Source organism: Amaranthus tricolor, chromosome 2 (genome assembly GCF_026212465.1).
Source record: "Amaranthus tricolor cultivar Red isolate AtriRed21 chromosome 2, ASM2621246v1, whole genome shotgun sequence".
Lineage (NCBI taxonomy): Eukaryota > Viridiplantae > Streptophyta > Magnoliopsida > Caryophyllales > Amaranthaceae > Amaranthus > Amaranthus tricolor.
Window position 1 is genome coordinate 3,652,368 of NC_080048.1, and position 18,674 is coordinate 3,671,041.

At 32.9% G+C, this 18,674-nt stretch overlaps 2 protein-coding genes across 4 annotated transcripts; one reads left to right on the top strand and one right to left on the bottom strand.

The window, feature by feature from the left end:
• Nucleotides 1-592: 592 nt before the first annotated feature.
• On the top strand, nt 593-7,447 carry LOC130806569 (alpha-glucosidase-like). 2 transcript variants are annotated; one of them, XM_057671703.1, is made up of 7 exons: nt 593-672; nt 3,285-3,534; nt 3,619-4,328; nt 4,965-5,195; nt 5,296-5,942; nt 6,084-6,507; nt 6,836-7,447. In XM_057671703.1, the coding sequence occupies exons 2-7, from the start codon at nt 3,299-3,301 to the stop codon at nt 7,294-7,296; spliced, it is 2,709 nt and encodes a 902-aa protein (XP_057527686.1). In that variant the 5' UTR covers nt 593-672; nt 3,285-3,298; the 3' UTR covers nt 7,297-7,447. The 2 variants fall into 2 exon arrangements, with proteins under 2 accessions (XP_057527686.1, XP_057527685.1); XM_057671702.1 differs by lacking the exon at nt 593-672 and having other exon boundaries at nt 3,182-3,534.
• On the bottom strand, nt 7,431-12,728 carry LOC130806570 (4-hydroxy-tetrahydrodipicolinate synthase, chloroplastic-like). 2 transcript variants are annotated; one of them, XM_057671704.1, is made up of 4 exons: nt 12,535-12,728; nt 12,275-12,386; nt 10,146-10,229; nt 7,431-8,826 (listed from the first exon to the last, which is right to left on the bottom strand). In XM_057671704.1, exons 2-4 carry the CDS (start codon nt 12,361-12,363, stop codon nt 7,899-7,901), a joined length of 1,101 nt encoding a protein of 366 aa, XP_057527687.1. In that variant the 5' UTR covers nt 12,364-12,386; nt 12,535-12,728; the 3' UTR covers nt 7,431-7,898. The 2 variants fall into 2 exon arrangements, with proteins under 2 accessions (XP_057527687.1, XP_057527688.1); XM_057671705.1 differs by lacking the exons at nt 10,146-10,229; nt 12,275-12,386; nt 12,535-12,728 and adding an exon at nt 9,055-9,404 and having other exon boundaries at nt 7,585-8,714.
• Nucleotides 12,729-18,674: the final 5,946 nt, after the last annotated feature.

Consider the following 18,674-nt stretch of genomic DNA (forward strand, 5'->3'; position numbering starts at 1 on the left):
GGAAATTAATAAAAACAATTGTGGTTATAACATAATATATTGGGAATTATAACATAATATATTTGTAATTACAATATAATATATTTGGGGTTATAACCATAATATATTTGGAGTTATAACATACTATAGTTGGGTTTATAAAAAAATATATAATTGCAGTTATAACGTAATAGATTTGGGTTTATAACAGTATATATTTGTAATATAATACTACAAAATTGATACTATAATAATACAAGCAAATATATTATGTTATAAAACCTCAAATATATTAAGTTTTAATTTCAAATATATTATGTTATAACCACAAATATAATCTGTTATAACTCTAAATGTATTATGTTATATATTATTTTAACCCCAAATCATAAAAATTTGCCATAATTGTTATCTTCAACATCACTGTTTTTCACCATTGATGAACCTTAATTTATTTTAAAAAAATCTGATATATTACTAAATGATGTTTTATTTTACTTGGAAATAGGTAATTAATCAGAAAACTTTTTATCTTCTAAAAATCTTATATATATATATATATATATATATATATATATATATATATATATATATATATATATATATGATGGGTAGGTAGAGAAAACATAGCAATATCCAGCAGTGTGATTTCTAAAAGGGTGTCGACTGTCGAATACCCTGCGGATACTTGAGGTTAGTATCCTACATACATAATACTATTGTAGTTGCATAACTTGGTAGAAAACCGAGAAATTCCTTTAGTTTTGAGTTTATAACAATCTAAAAAAACTCTTACATGATTGTTGCAAATTTTATAAGAAGATGCGAGAGAGATTATTATGTATGAGTAACGACCATGAGGTTAAAATTTTCGGTATCAATGAAGTATTTTCTTCACTTTACTACTATGTTTTGATAACGAAATCATCGATTTTAACGGAGCATTTTATTTTAAATATTCATGTTACTATGTTGTTATTCAAATTGTTGGCAGATTAAACAGTTAAATTTAACTTATGTATTATGTATGTAACATATTTTTGAAAATATTTTGTTACAAGTATAGTTTTCTAAAAACAATGTTTAAAGGTATTTTTAAAAAGGAAATTCCACATGATAGCGTAGCACTTTTATAAAATTTTTCCACATGGTAACATCCAGTTTATGTACTATCTAACTGCCGCAGCATTTTTCGTTAAATTCTTGTTAATTTCCGTTTAATTCATCATTTTGTAAGATTTTTCCACATGGTAGCGTCCAGTTTTTGCTCTCAAATGTTTAATTCACTATTTTATCATTTAAGTCACCAATTAATTTATGAACGTCCTTAAATGTTGTAATAATTAAGTGGATATGTTTAGTGCTTGGAATGCACCTTTATAATTAAGTGGATATGTTTAGTGCTTGGAATGCACCTTTTGAACTTATGAAATTCACCTTTTGAGCTTATTAAATGCTTTTTTGAATTATTTATTAGTGTTTGTAATACATCTTTTAAACTTTATAATGCTATTAATTTGAATGAAAATAAAATTGTTATAACATTTAAAGGCGTTGATAAATTAATCGGTGAATTAAATATTTGAGAGCAAAAATAGAATGCTACCATGTGAAAAAATCTTACAATATGATGAATTAAATAGAAATTAATAAGAATTTAACGGAAAATGCTACGACAGTTAGATAGTGAATAAATTAGATGCTATCATGTAGAAAAATCTTACAAAAGTATTATTACTAACGTTTTATGAAAACTGAATGCTATTATGTGGAATTTTCCTTCAAAAAGTGTTTTTAAAGGAGTTTATCGTGTGAATTGGATGTTCAAGTAGTGATAGTCCCTCGGATCCACATAAATGACTTATCAAGGATAGGTCCATGGTCCAATTTTAAGTGGGCGGTTTTGGGACTATTCTAAGAACTTTTAATAAAGTTGGGTTTGTGAGTTCTTAACTAATATCTTCACCCTTTTTCTTGGGTTTGGTGTTTTGGACCGTTTTGTGGTGAAGGGGACCAAAATTAATCTAACACTTTTACATTTGGGATAGGTTAGAAATTCATAGAGGCTAGAGGTAAAGGTATTCGCAGGTAGAGAAAATCAAATTTCTATAAAGGTAAAAAGAAAAATCATCGAGGTAACCCATAAATTAGAATTACCTCTTCTATGTGCGAACCATTGGAAACTTACATACACTTTTTGTTTCACAAGGTTTACAAGTACAATGTGGGTGATTTTAAAGAAATGGGATAAAAAAGTATGTTTTATGAAAAAGTGGTAGAAATTTATGTATGAAATAAAAAATAAGTTAAACAAGTCAACTGAAATCAAAGAATAAGTGTCATGGCTAATAATAAAAAAATAAGTATATGTGATGGACAAAAATAAAAAAAATGAAAAAATTGAAATTAATAATCCAATCATTCACCATCCGCTCAACTTTAAATTATTTTTTAATAATTTAATATTTGTCTTTAGTTTGCTATCAGCATACTAATAAGGTATGACGATCGCAAATTAAGAGCAAAGATTGGATAACTATAAAATAAAAGGGTACGCTGATAGCAAATTAAGGACAAAAATTGCATTATTAAAAAATAATCCAAAAATAAAATTATTTACCGCGAATGGATGAAAGGTTAAATTACTAATATCAACCTATCGAATAGAGTATTAATGGAAAAAATATATTTTGTCTTTACAATCATTCCAAAATGAGCCCATATACGCTGAGGAAACATTTCATTGTTAATATTTATATCTTAAATATTTTGGCCTAAGAGATAATGAATTTTGTTACATACTTAAACTTGAAAACAGAGCCAATTCTTGGCATTTAGGTAATCAGTGATGGAACGTCGCACAATCCCTTCCTTCTCTTCGGCTAATCATTGAGCCAATTTGCTAGACATTATCCACAATATCTCATAAAATTCGTAACATTTTAACTTTCAATGTGATAGCTTTTAAGAAAAGTTGAAACAAAATTTACGAAACAGAGTGACTATAAGTTATAACGTATAAAACGTTGTGTCTTAGAACGTAAACGAAAAATCTTATAATTTCAGCTAATAACTAACAGTTTGACAAGTTCATCTCTCTTGTTACTACATCACCGTCATTATCACACGATTGCGACCACATTTACAATTTGCGCTATGCATTCAACTCATATATAAAACTCACTTGTAGTTTGTATAAATACTTCGTAGTATACCTTGTTTTCAAAACCAAAATGCTTTCACATTTTTTGATAAGTAGATAAGAAGTAGCAAGGCTCTAACTTAGCTACTTATCATTTTCGCAGCAAGATTTTTATACATGGGACTATCTAAATCATCGCGATTTAGTTTCTCGACACTAGTGGTGGTGTTACTAGTGTTTTGCACGGTGATAGGTTCAACGATGTCAATAAATGATAACCAAGAAGCGATAGGTTATGGGTACGAGGTTAAGAATACCAAAGTTGTTAACTACATCTTGTCTGCTTCGCTGCAGCTTATTCAAAACTCTAATGTTTACGGTCCTGATATTCAGCTTCTTAGCCTCACAGCTAGGTACTTATAAGTTATACATCTATTTTGTTTCTACCCTTTTTCTATTTGCATATTATAGCTAACTTCCTTATAACTATCATGTAGCTACGACAAAGATGATACCTTAAGGATCCGAATCACGGATGCAAAGAATCGTCGGTGGGAAATCCCCAATGAAGTCATCCCTCGTCCACCTCCTCCACCATTTGCTTCACCACTTGCCTCCCTCAAACATCTTTCTAATCCACAGCGACATAACGAACCAACCACCACAATCCTATCCCACCCTAACTCCGACCTAACCTTCACTCTCTCCCATACTTCTCCCTTCGGCTTTTACGTCTCTCGTAAATCCACTCATGACGTCCTCTTCGATACCACTCCTACATCAGATCCCAACACTTTTTTCGTTTTCAAGGACCAATACCTCCACCTCTCCTCCTCTCTTCCACCTCAAGACGCCCACTTATATGGGCTCGGTGAGCATTCCAAGCCTGATTTCCAATTGGCGCATAACCAAGTCCTTACTCTATGGAATGCCGACATTGCTAGTTTCAATAGGGACCTTAACTTATATGGGTCTCACCCGTTTTACATGGATGTTCGGTCTGCACCGGAGGCAGGATCCACCCATGGGGTGTTTCTAATGAATAGCAATGGGATGGATGTAGAGTATACTGGTGATAGAATTACTTACAAGGTGATTGGAGGTATTATAGACCTCTACATCTTCTCCGGACCAACACCTGCACAAGTTGTGGATCAATATACAAAGCTCATCGGCCGCCCCGCTCCAATGCCTTATTGGGCCTTTGGTAATCAGATTATTTAAATTCAGCAAATCTTATATGAGACCATCTCACCATGAAATCAGATTATTTAAATTCAGCAAATCTTATATGAGACCATCTCACCATGAGACGGACCCATACAAGCAGCCTAAAATTAAACTTACATAGCAGTTAACTAAATAAAAAAAAAATTTCATTAAATTTTAAGAAATTAAAAATAAGCTTGCCCATATTAAGCTGTCTCACGGTGAGACTGCCATAAAACAGAATTTGTCATTTAAATTTGTTAGTTGCTCATTCTTACAAGTATACTACTAAGATTAACACAATAGAAATCATAATTTCTTTGATATTGCTATAGTACTTATAATGGCGATATTTTAACTAAAAGAAATTCTCAAATAAACCAAATTTACGATTTAGGGTCACAAAAATTGACAAATTTTATGAGATATGGTCTCTTTGAGAGACCATCCTTAATTCAATCAGCCCACTATTATCTTTTACTTTTAGTAAACTTTAACGGGTTGGGCCTATGAGACGTCTCTCAAAAAGATGATCTTTTAGGAGATTGACTGGCTGCTAAAATTTTATTTCCCGCCAAAGTCTACGTTTTGTCTATATTATGTCACTACCTATCATAACTATTATATATTTCAGGTTTTCATCAATGTCGTTGGGGTTACCGTAATGTCAAGGAGGTCCAGTCTGTGGTAGATGGCTATGCAAAAATGAGGATTCCTTTAGATGTAATGTGGACTGATATTGATTACATGGATGCCTTCAAAGATTTCACTCTAGATCCTGTTAATTTCCCTCGAAAAAATATGCAGCAATTTCTTAACAAACTCCATAGTAACGGCCAAAGATACGTTCCAATTCTCGATCCCGGTTAGTGGCTACCGACACTCAAGTGTTTTCCTTGTATATTTGTTGATTAAACCTTATTTTTACCAGACAAACTTAAGTATCGTTTTGTTCTTCATTCTAGGGATCAATACAAATAAGTCGTATGGAACTTTCGTGAGGGGAATACAAGCTAATGTGTTCATCAAGCGGGATGGTAAACCATACCTAGGTTCTGTTTGGCCAGGACCAACTCACTACCCTGATTTTCTAGACCCTGCAGCTCAAAATTTCTGGATACAAGAAATTAAAAGATTTAGAAATATTCTTCCCTTTGATGGTGTTTGGATCGACATGAACGAAGCTTCGAATTTTATTACTTCTGAGCCTACTCCTGGGTCTAGCCTAGACGATCCGCCATATAAGATCAACAATTCTGGAGGGCGAGTACCGATAAACAGCAAGACGATTCCAGCAACCGCTATGCATTATGGCAATGTACCAGATTACAATGTTCATAACCTATATGGGTTTCTCGAAGCTAAAGCCACCCATGAAGCACTTGTTAGAACCAGCAACAAAAGGCCCTTTATACTGTCCCGATCAACGTTTGCTGGCTCTGGGAAGTATACTGCACATTGGACTGGAGATAATGCTGCAAGATGGGATGACTTAAAGTACTCGATTCCAACTATGTTGAACTTCGGACTCTTTGGGATGCCAATGATTGGAGCCGATATATGCGGTTTTGCTGAAAATACTACAGAGGAGCTTTGTCGTCGATGGATACAGGTAAATCTCTAATAAGATTGGAGCTATGTGTTTGATGGGTTGTCCGTGTTATCTACGAGTCTAGCAAGTCAGGTCAGTTTTAACGATTTTAAGCTGAAGCCGAACTTGTTTACTAGCCTAATATGTGCTTGTTTAACACAGTTGGGTGCCTTCTATCCATTTTCGAGGGACCATTCGGCACGTGATACTACTAATCAGGAACTCTATCTATGGGGATCTGTCACTACTACAGCTCGGAAAGTGCTAGGACTTCGCTATCGACTCCTACCCTACTACTACACTTTGATGTATGAGGCAAACCTGCGAGGGATCCCTATCGCAAGACCTCTATTCTTCTCCTTTCCAGACGATATCACAACCTATGGAATCAGCTCACAGTTCCTCGTTGGCAGAGGAATCATGGTTTCACCTGTTCTGCAACCTGGGGTAGAATCTGTCAATGCATACTTTCCTAGAGGAAACTGGTTCAACCTTTTCAACTACTCGTCTTCAGTGAGTCGGCCTTCAGGGAGTTACGTTAATCTTAATGCATCATGGAATGACATCAATGTTCACATCCAGGAAGGTAATGAATGCTCATTTGAAATCTGATTTTTACAGATGTGTTCTATATCAACTAGAGGTGCTTAAAATAGACCCGATGACCTGTAATTTACCCGATCTTGTAATCGAAGCCGATTTGATCCGATTACAAAAATGATTTACAATTATGTAAAAAAAAAAAGATGGACACAAAACTCGATTTCAAGCCCAACAGAAACACCTAACACGAAAGCAACCTGATGACCCCAATGAAGATCTCTAATATCAACCCTAGTCAAGCGAAAAGGAAACATAATTATATCCATAGTTCCATACCGTGGCCATAACCCAGTTTCCTCTGATATATTCAGGTAATATTGTGGCTATGCAAGGAGAAGCCATGACAACCACCGCAGCACGGAACACACCGTTCCATCTATTGGTGGTTATGAGTGACCACACTTCAACCACAGGAGAACTTTTCTTGGATGACGGAGTTGAAATGAACATGGGAGGAGACTCAGAAACATGGAGCTTGGTTAAATTTTCAGCAACATCAGGAAAAAATGGTGTGACAATCACATCAAGTGTTGCACATAGAGGATTTGCTATGAGTCACAAAGGAGTCATTGATAAAATAACCATTCTGGGTCTTAGAAGAAGAGTAAAGATCAAAACTTATATGGGTGCAGAAGCAACAAAGATTGCAGAGTTGGGAGTGACATCGAGTTTTAGAAACCAGCAGGGTTTTGTTGTGTCGGAGATTTCAGATTTAAGGCAGCTAATAGGACGAGACTTTAAGCTCCAGCTGAAGTTTGAAGGCGCAACATGATACAGGAAACAACATACTGCGTTCCCTTTAAGTTTTCGCTGATATGCATGATTGAATAAAAACGATTGCCATACAAGTTTGTCAAAAATCATGTATTATCAATTATAATTGTCAATCAGTTATACTATCAAATATTAGTTGACAAATAAAACCTTTTCCATAGCTGCTAATCTACTAGTATTAATTTGGCAAAACTCTCAATTCAAGCCCAATACTAGTGTTGGCATAAATTTAAGCAGTTCAAGAACATAAATTAAGAGCTCATAAATAAGAAAGAAATTACATAAGTGCAGAGAACAAGAGAACTCACTTTATTCCTAGCAACATTGCTTATAAGCATTGGGGAAATCTGACACTCATAAATCAAAGTTGAAGATGTCGTTGTATGCTGGGGACAGCAGTAAAGCAAACAGAACAAGATCAAATGAATCTACCAAACATTCAGAACAACACCGTGACATTTACTGCTAAGATTCAGACATCTCGTTACACAACTTGCAGGATAATCTTAGACATCATAAACTCTGAAAAACAAGCTTGAAGGACAAAAGGCAAATATCAAAGAGCTTAGTACCAATGCCAAAGCCTTAATCCAATATAGCTTAATACCGACCAATCAAAATAAAATCATTGTCATCAAGAACTTGGATATCTTTGTCACCAACAAAGTTCTCCCGTCCAATTTCCTTCACTAGATGCACAAATTCGATCCTCTTTTCTCGGGATAGAGGTACATAAGGAAGGCGAAAGACTGGCCTTGCTACTCCAAGTTGAGCTAAAGCTGTATTCAGACCAATCGGATTTGGCTCCTGGAAAAGCCACTCAATTAATGGCATAAGCTTGGCATTAAGAGAAAAATTGGCTCCCTCAAACATGAGTTGCCAAATCAAGCCAGGAACCAAGTTACTAGTAACAGATATAACCCCAGTAGCCCCATATGACCACCTGGAATCATGACACTGGTCATCATTCCCACTCCAAACCACAATCTTGTTATCTGTGTACTGCTTAATTCTTTCATTACCCACACATTCTTTGACACCAGCAAAGTTGGCCTTTTTTGCTAGAGAATGTATCACCTGAGGCGGAATATCTTGACTTGATCTTGACGGTACATTGTATATGATAGCTGGTCCCATAGAAAGCACACTTTCAAAGTGAGCAATCATACCCTCCAATGAAGTCTTTCCATAATAAGGATTGATGTGAAGAGCTGCATGCATTCCAACAGCAAACCCCTGTTCAGTAGCATGTATAGCTTCCCGTGTTGAGTTGCTACCGGTGTTCCCTATCACTCTGATGCTACTGCCAAAACAGTTCACCGTGTGGCCAATAAGCATGATGTGCTCATCCCAGCTCATAAGTTGTCCTTCACCAGTTGTGCCACCAACAATAACAGCTTCAACACCACCATTGATCTGCATGTTCACCAAGGCATCATAAGCTTCAAGATCAAATCTTCCATCTGGTAGATAAGGGGTTTTAATGGCTGTAATCAACCTCAAGGATTTTATATCATCCACATTTGTCCTGAAATTATACCCAAGCTAGAATTGTTATATATTTATATAACAACTGCTTTTCCAAAGTTAACTGTAGTTTTTTTTTTTTTCTGAATTAACTGTAGTTTACATCAAGAGAAAAGTGATGCAGAGATTTAGCTCGAATATTATATTCCTGAGAAAAATGTGACACCAAAAAATTGACCACCCTTCATTTTCTGTTTTTTTTTTTCAAGAATAGAAGAAAACAACTCACATGTAGCAAGATATGTGTCATGGCTATCTTTAAATTTGTTTCAGGACAAAGTTTAGCCTCTCTGATGTTTACAATTAGCAAGCTCCTACAAAGCTCTCTTCCATACATAGTGCAAAAAAACGGTTTCAATAAGTAACGGTCACGAAACGGCTATCGCTATCAATACGGAAAATTTTCGCCCTCAATGCGACCTATGCTTCGATCATGGTAAACTTAAAATTTTTTATAGCCAAAATAACCTACCATGTAATGATGATTGAACGTGGTCAGCAGCAACATTGTAGCTTAATTTTAGTGTCTCAAATAATATTCATTATTGGTGATGTGATGGTAATCAACTACCTATAACATGGACTTTTAAGAAACTAAATGAAATTATTATTATTATTATTATTATTATTATTATTATTATTATTATTATTATTATTATTATTATTATTATTATTATTTTGTTGACAACAATAATGAAAATCAAAGGTTCTTCATCCAAATTGGGAAATATTAAAATGACAAAACATGGAACTCGGTGGACAAAGTTCTTGTATAGTTGTACTAATGTTGATTTTGCACCACACGGTAAATATCCATACGCCTTTCTAATGGAGATATAAAAAAATTGGAATTTAAATGGATTAATGATGATGGTTGGAGGAAATAAAGGAGTTCATGAGAGTATTTATGTAGCTACACGTTATTTAACGGTCAACTAACGTTTTTTGTCAAATAAGGTCATGACAGTCAATTATACTAAAGATTACCATGTGAATAAAAGTCTACCATGTATCAAAGTCAATAATTGGGGGTTAACATGTAGAATCTCCCACTAAAAAAAATAAAGCGAAGAGAATAAATCCTAACAACTTGGGAAGGTGTGGGGCAATATTTCTTCACAAATAAACAAACACAAAAACCTAACCTAGCATCATGTGCATGTCGAGTGGACCTGAAATCCCAAAACATATTCATGAACTATTAAAAAATTCAAAACATATCTTGAAGGTTTTGAAGTAAGTGTCTACCTTACTAAAGATTTGCATGAGCATAAGAAGTCTGAAAATTAAAATAACTAAACTAGACCCCGAACGTATTACCTGTTCTTAATTTCATTGCTACGCATAGGTAGATGGAAATTGGGGATCACTGCAGCTCGAGGGGACCTCCATCTGATATATGATCTGCAAGAAAGAGGAGAAGATGACAAAAAGTTCACATAAAATGAATTTTAGTATCCAACTCAATAAATAAACCTCATATTATTGGAATTTTTAGAATAGGGATAGTTCATTATGTCCAAAGGTTCACAAAAAGTGATAGAAAGGCTCGTGCTCGACCAAGTATGACTTATCAAATGAATCAAACAAGAAACAAAGTTTCAAAAGCCGAAATTTCTCTAGCACTCAACCGAGCCAAATGGTTCGCCCCGATTAAGCGACTTAACTTTAAAAGTGTGCTTCGATTTGCACCTTGTGATGTGTTTCGCGCCTTATGCGCCTTCTTTATGCGCTAGGTTATTAACTTATGCTATTTTTTTGTAAAAGAAATAAAACTCAAAATCTAAATTTACTTGTATATGAATTTCAAGAAATTGTTCCTTCTTTCAGAAAAACAAAAAACAGATGTAGTAAATAACTTTGGCTATTCTTCATATTCTCATTGTAATAGTTATGTGCTAAAGTATTGTTTACCGCAAGAATAATGAATGTTTACAAGCTTGTTATACTAAAATATGATTGTTATGTTTATTACGTATTATACATGTTTTGAAATTAATTTTTAAGCTTTTTAGCATAAAAGTGCATCTTGTTATGTTTATTACATATTATACATGTTTTGAAATTAATTTTAAAGCTTTTTAGCATAAAAGTGCATCTCGCCTAAAAAAAGCTTGCAACTTAGCTCTACACTTTACGCCTAGGCTCTAAGGACCTTTTGTGCCTTAGTGCGCCTTGCGCTTTTTAAAACCAAGTTGAGCGCTCTATAGGAATGCTAGGTAGTGCGTAAAACATCCTGGAAAAAGTATTATTTAGACAAAAGATGCTTCCAAAGATCTCAAGAGATATGAAAACAAACATCTCAATAATTGTTTATCATGTTCATAATTATAATTTTTATGTACAAGATTCTAGTGATTTCTTGTATTAACAAGATCTTGTATGGATAAATTGTATCTAAAAGAAAAGTTTTATCGTTAAAAACCCATATCGATTTGAAGCAGAAATATTACTTTTCAAAAAGTTTAAGTGCACGGTCTACGTTGCCAACCAAATCTCTTTGTGATTTTTCTTCGAAATCACAATGTGTTTCATTCTTGATACAATGAACAATTTTCATTCAAGATGATTCAAGCAAGTATCAATACAATTACATATAATGAAATCTTCTTTGTTTGTGATGAAACGTTTTGGCCCAAAGTTTGAGATTGTAAAAACTACCAAGAGTTTCATACTATTTATTTGGTGTTTCTGTTGTATAAACACTACATTATAACACATATGAAGTAAACACAATAAAGGAAACTATAAAAGTTGAAAGCCATTCATTTTCTAGAGCAACTGTTGTAATACTAACAACCTCGAAAGCATGTATTGCGCATTGGATGTCTCGAAGACACCCAATGCATCTTACAAGTGCCAAAAAAGTGTCATTCATACAATCAACAAGGCCCATTTCCAACTTCTAAATAAAAAATAGCAGTTAGCAACAATTGGAAACAAATGGTTACATAAGCTACATCAGACTATTGATTAATTACCCCCAATGAGATCATAGATTCATGGTTAATGCATTTCTACAACTAATGGAAAGTCTCACGGGGAAAAGAAGAAAACTTCTGAGTCTCCTAAGATTGTCTAGGTCCATTATGATCATCTATACCAAATACAACACATAATCCCAATTGTAGCCAGCTAAATATATTCCCATCACCCCATGTCCACACAGGGTGCACAAGGCAATTAGAAAGAATCAGAAAACACCCCATCCATAGTCCCTACAGCTTCTACCACAAATGCTCAAAAAAGATTCATTACTAAATTCCTCCCAAAATCACTCCGAATTCATAATTGATGATTTATACAGCAATACTTTAAGAAGGAAAGCTCAACAAAGTCCCCTTAACACACTATCAACAATGTTACATCAATTAATTTGCAACAATCTCCAATTAAAATCACAAACAATAAACACCTATAAACCAAAAATCCAAAGTTCATAAATTCACCTGTCACAAATAGATGGCGAAGCAGGGCGCGAAAGAGTGAAAGTAGTGGAGTCCTTCAAGCACAACCTATAACTCGTTAAAGTAGCCATTTCAATATAAATTCCCTCTGAAACTGCAAAACACGCAAAAAAGTTGTCAAATTGGTATCAAAAAACTGCTGAAATTCCCGTTAAAAATGTGAAAATATGCAAATTTGAATCATAAATAAGAACTTAGGGTTTAAGAATTTGGATAAGAAAAAAAGAGATTGAATTCATTACTGTATGTTGTATTGTGATTTGGATTTCTGTATGTTGGCGCCAATTGTTCGAATTCTCAGGTTTAATGGCGTCGAGTTATGGAAGTGACGAAATTGAAAAGGTTGGTTTAACGGTGGGAGTAAAATAGTGGAGGGTTTTGTTGAGATTGTAAGATACTGTACAGTATACACAGTTGCAGAACAAAGTACGCTGCCTTTTTGGAATACAAGTTGCGTCAAGTCTACTCTTCTTACAATTTACTTGCAACATTTACTTTTTCACACAATTTAATATATTAATTTAATTTAATATCTCAAATTATATATAATAAAAACTTATAAAAATTAAATAGAGACGAATCAAACAAGATCGCACTTGACTATATTTTAACCTATAGATTAAACATTATCACAAACTAAAGATAATAAATAAATAGTGCAATATTCTTAATGTTGCGAGTAATTCGAAACGGAGGAGGTAGTAACTAAACTCGACCAAGTAATGTTTTTTGAAGAAAATTTTTCATGTTAAGTCTTTAATTAAAATAATTCTTGTATATTATCCACAAAGTATGAAACTCGAGAAAATACTTTTTATTTTTCTCGCACAAAATTATTCAATATCGATTTTACATTTTATCAAAACCCATCAAAGTAATATTGGATATTATGCATTGTCCCACAGTGATAATTTGTGAGTAGAAGCCAAAAGAAGTTTTAGTTTATAAGAGATGAAACTATCCCACGTCGATATGAAAAAAGAACACATTTATTTCTTTATATATTTCATTTTTGATGTGATTTTCACTAAAACCTTTATATGCAAAAAATATTTATAAAACAAAAATAACTTCTAAATACAAGTATACAATTAGCGGCAAGTACGGGTCGTCTACTCGTCTCCATATTGATGATTTTAATTTAATTTAGCGAAATTATCTAAGGGAAACGACTATGGAATGCTTAATACACTACAATAAATTTAACTTTTTGCGATATTGGATTTAGTGGCATTAAAAAAATGCCATTGATTTATATTTTTAGTGTAATAATTATTAGTTTTAATTTTAAGTTCCAATATAAAGTGATTTAGCGACACTTTATTTGGTCTTTAGTGGCATATGTAATTGTTACTGTAGTCTATAGTGGCATTTGTGAGAAATGTCACTAGATCTTATTTCGCAAAAAGCTTTAGAGTGATTTTTTTATTATGCTGCTAAAGGGTCTAATAATTGTCACTAAATCCTCCATATGTACTATTAGAAATTTAAAAAAGCAACATTTAAATTAAATTGTCACTAATATATCCCACTGAAAAGCAAATTATATTGTAGTCATTGGATGGACAATAACAAACACAAATGAACACTACTAAACAATCAAGATATAAGAACTAGGGTGTAGGGCTTGGGAACACTAACATAAATGGAGCCTTAGCGATTAGTGAACATGCAAATATTGGGTTAATGGCAAGTCTATCTAAGGATAATGATGAGGTCAAAGAACCCAAGCAAGGTTCAAATCAACGATGAAAAGTCTTCTTGATACACCATCTGAAAACGATGCTATATTAGAGATCAAACAACGTGTTTCTATCTCTAATATCACCAAGATCGAATGTATGAAGTGTTGTGACAAACAAATTACGCTATTAATGATATCGATATTTGTAAGAGAAAATAATGCAATAAAAACGACATAAAAGATTTAACGAGGTTCACTCAACTTAGGCTACGTCCTCCGATGTATAGTATCTCTTATATTATCAAAGGAGTTCAATGAGAATTTTGTGGAAGATATAGGCTAGTGTTTGGCTTGGGGTGTATTTTGTGGAAGATTTTGAATGGCATATGAGCTTCCTATTTATAGGACTAATTATAATTAATGAGAATTTCAGACTTAATGCTAAAAATTAAAGGCAATGTAACATCTCCATGTACATAAATCAACTGAAAAAGAATTCTGAAGCAGAAGAGCAGGCTGCTCGTTCGAGCCTTGATCATGCTAGCTTTTGTGGACTTGCTTTCATAATCCTCACTTTCAACATAGCTAGCTTCGGCGAAGATAGCTTTTGTGGACTTGCTTTCATCGGATTATTTGGCTTTCAATTTCCAACAATCTTTCTTGAGGTGGCCTTTCTTCTTACAAAAGTTACAAGTCATGCCCCTTTTTTTTTCTTACTCGACTCCTTAACAAACAAAGCGTCATTGGAATCTTTGGACTCCTTTTGAGCAAATTAAGAGTCAATGAGGTCCTTTTGTGTCAAAGCCTTTCTAACATCCTCGCTGCTCAATGTGTCTCTTCCATATAACAAAGTTTCCCTAAAATTCTTATATGAAGGCGATAGTGAAACTAACAATAGAATAGCCAAATCCTCATCTTCCACTTTTACATCAATATTTTGCAAATCCATAATTATTGAGTAAAATTCATCAAGGTGCGGTTTCATCGGTTTCCCTTCTTGCAATCGGAGATCATACAAACGAATCTTTAATAAAAGTTGATTGGTAACACTCTTTTCCATATAGAGTAATTCCAACTTTTCCCAAATGCTTTTTGAGTTTTGAAGTTTCCTCCTTTACAACTTCTCTCGAAACTTCATTGGAGAGACAAAGTTGTATGGCGGAAAGAGCCTTTGCATCCATTTCTTCCCATCTCGCCTCACTTATGCATTCGTGTTTCTTCTCCTCACCATCAAGTGCTTTAAGCGCTCCATTTTGTATCAAAATTGCTTTCATTTTGACTTGCCATAAGCCAAAATTTACGCTCCTATCAAACTTCTCAATAACGAGTTTCATTGTAGCCATGTTGCACCAAAATAACCTCTAAATCACGATAATAACAACTTGGCTCTGATACCAATTGAAAACGATGTTATATTAGAGATCAAACAATGTGTTTCTATCTCTAATATCACCAAGATCGAATTTTTGAAGTCTTGTGACAAACAAATTACGCTATCAATGATATCGATTTTTGTAGGAGAAATAATACAATAAAAACGACACAAAATATTTAACGAGGTTCACCCAAGTTAAGCTACGTCCTCCGATGTGTAGTATCTCTTATATTATCAAAGGAGTTCAAAGAACTCTCAAATGCAGAATTACAAATAGAGAAGAGATATAGGTTAGTGTTTGGCTTTGGGTGTATTTTGTGGATGATTTTTAATGGCATATGAGCTTCCTATTTATTGGACTAATTACAATTAATGAGAATTTCATACTTAATGCTAAGAATTAAAGGCAATGTAACATCCCCCATGTACATAAATCTATTGAAAAAGAATTCTGAAGCAGAAGAGCAGGCTCCACGTTCGAGCCTTGATCATGCTCGTTCGAGCAGTTACCAGCATGGGATACTGTCTTTGTTTCACTGATGTGCTCGTTCAAGCTTCTCCTTGCTCGTTCGAGCACCAGCGTTTAGCAATCTTCTGGATTGTTCTGATGCAATGCCTCGTTCAAGAATCTCTTCTTTACCCTTTAACCTTCTTTATTAACTATCATTTAACATGCCAATTAACATCCATGTTTAAGAGTCTCCATCAATACACTAATGACTATGCATTGAACCACACTTAAACACCATATTGAGTTACACACTTAATCACCATCTTTAATCCTACATAGGATTCCACACACTAATGCATATAATTTATTTGATGCACTCAAGTCACCATTAACATTAACACCATCACAACTTCTAGGCTTAGAGGGGCTTATGTTAGTTGTCTTGAACTAGAGTCGTAGCTTTTCACAGCTTTAAACTCTTTTCATGACCACTAATTCAAATAAAATAATTTACTGAATTTGAATAAGGAGAACTAAACTACGAACATACACTTATGCTCACCTAAGCACCTTATAGGTATGATATGAGAATTCTAATAGTGGTTGGCTTATTGGCTACTATACCACTAGTGCAACAAGGATAAATTGGATAATCCTATACAAACATAAGACCAATTAAGAATTTCTAATCGACTAGGTTAGAGGTGGCCAAAAGCGCACCTAATGAGTTAGTCTCCTTACCTTCACTCATCTTAATCTTTTAGGGCTAGGATTAACTTCAACATATAACAATAGCTCACCTTTGGTGTACCAATCATAAACACACCATTCAATCACCGACAAAAGGAACATAAATTGTCATAAATTATACACGAGTCCCTATCACCCAATCCCACTTAAATAAAAATTGGTTTTTAGGCTACTATCTCGGAGATATAGACAAAACCTGATTGAATCATACAACCTAGATTAAACCTTCTACTAACCTGACACAACATGAATACAAAACTAATAGCGAATTAATTTAATACAATGTTGACTATGAACTACATAGCCTCAATTACTTTGAGATCCGACCAACATCAACCTAAGAATGACTTATGCTTGAGATCAACTCGAAAAGGAGGATACAAGAACTCTAACTTGCACTAGACATGTTATTAACTTAAAAATGACGTTAACTTGATACACATGAAAAATCTAACTCAAAATGGCTTAGAAATTTTCTTTGACCATACTTATAATTGATGCAACCCGTAATTGATTAGACTTACTTCGACTTTAACATAACCTAAACTAGTTATTATTTTACTCAAAATTAATACAAATTAGTATAGGTGTCTGTGCATTGCACGGATTGAATTAGTTCAATGGTTTATATAGCTTATATGTTAAAGTATTGCAAATATTTATTTTAAATTTTATTTTATTTATTTGTTATTATCAGAATAAAATGACTTGACAACATAATTCAGAAATACATGAATGAACATACATAATTAATTAATTGATATTTAAAAATACTCAACATCGAATTTATTGTATTATATGTCATTTTTCTAACTAAATATATTATGTATTTTACGTTTAGTTATGTTTATCAAATGCATTGCACTATATTCATCGTCTGAACTTCTTTCTTTTGTGTTTATTTTATGATTATACAAGACAATTTAATACAGTAATATATTATTCAATTAAATTACCTTGTTTAATCTTAAAACATTGTTAATTTTTTATATTTATTAATTAGTTGCATATATTATAAATATTATAAAATTTATTACCATTTATATAATCATGCAAAAAGATAATTCGTTTATTTAGAGAAACTATATAAATATTCTCTTATCATTTTAGATCCGTATTTAAATTGTAAGTATTAATGCAGAAAATACTTTTAAATAACTTACTTTATTTAGCTTTAAACTAATTTAGAAAAATAAAGTGACACGTAATCAATTTTAAACCTATTAAATTGATCCATTTAGCAATACTTTGAAAAATTGATATTTACTATTTTTTAATTCTTTTATTATAATATATGATTTGATATAATATGGCCCATAGTCAATCCAAAGTCAAAAGGGCCCAACCCCAATATTAATCAAAATCTAAATTGACCCAAAGTATAATTGATTTTGACTTTTACTGGACTTTTATTATGAGAATATTGTTTTTTATAGCTTGTCGTTATTTAATATTATTAACTATGAATTATTGTTAATTTGTAAATTTAGAGGTGGTTGACTTATAAACAACCATTTTTTTAAATGCCAAATAAGTTTTTTAAATTTGTTTAGATTGAGCTTGTTTAGCTCAAATTTTTAAGTCAAATTAAGCTTTTAGGCACGTTCACTCTTAATTTAGAGTGTTAATTTTTCCAATGAAGCTAAATTCTTCTTCAAAGATATCTAATACTACTATATGTTATAAGAAGAGTTTTTATTTTACTGGCTTAAAAATAACTTGAAATAATTTTCATTTACATCCATTTAAAAAGGCTTATTTTAACCACAATCTACTCACAAATTACTCATCCCATTAATGTTTGACACATGCTCAAATGATAAATGCTATTTATTCTAAGATTGATAGTTTGGGTCGTCATTGTTTATTAAGTAATGAATCCTCCCAGCTTGGAGCATGAGATACCAACCGTATAATACCAAAAGTGGAAACGCATAATTATTGAAGGAAGAAAGCGAAGTCTAGAATTTCCCTTTTTTGATATCACAATGGACAATACTTAACATATATCATATGAGAATCTTATTTTATTAGTCGGAGATTAAATATCATTTTTTATATAAGATTATAAATTTAATTATTGTATATTCTTTCCTTTAGCCTATAACCTTGTAATAAAAAC

Bases quoted from the DNA above. Each gene is read 5' to 3' on its own strand.
- LOC130806569 (XM_057671703.1), top strand. From the start codon at position 3,299: ATGGGACTATCTAAATCATCGCGATTTAGTTTCTCGACACTAGTGGTG. The intron at 3,535-3,618 runs GTACTTATAAGT...ACTATCATGTAG, and splicing joins CTTCTTAGCCTCACAGCTAG to CTACGACAAAGATGATACCT. The intron at 5,196-5,295 runs GTTAGTGGCTAC...TCTTCATTCTAG, and splicing joins CGTTCCAATTCTCGATCCCG to GGATCAATACAAATAAGTCG.
- LOC130806570 (XM_057671704.1), bottom strand. From the start codon at position 12,363: ATGGCTACTTTAACGAGTTATAGGTTGTGCTTGAAGGACTCCACTACT. The intron at 10,230-12,274 runs GTGAATTTATGA...TCTTTCTTGCAG, and splicing joins TCGCCATCTATTTGTGACAG to ATCATATATCAGATGGAGGT. The intron at 8,827-10,145 runs GTAATACGTTCG...GTATAATTTCAG, and splicing joins AGCAATGAAATTAAGAACAG to GACAAATGTGGATGATATAA.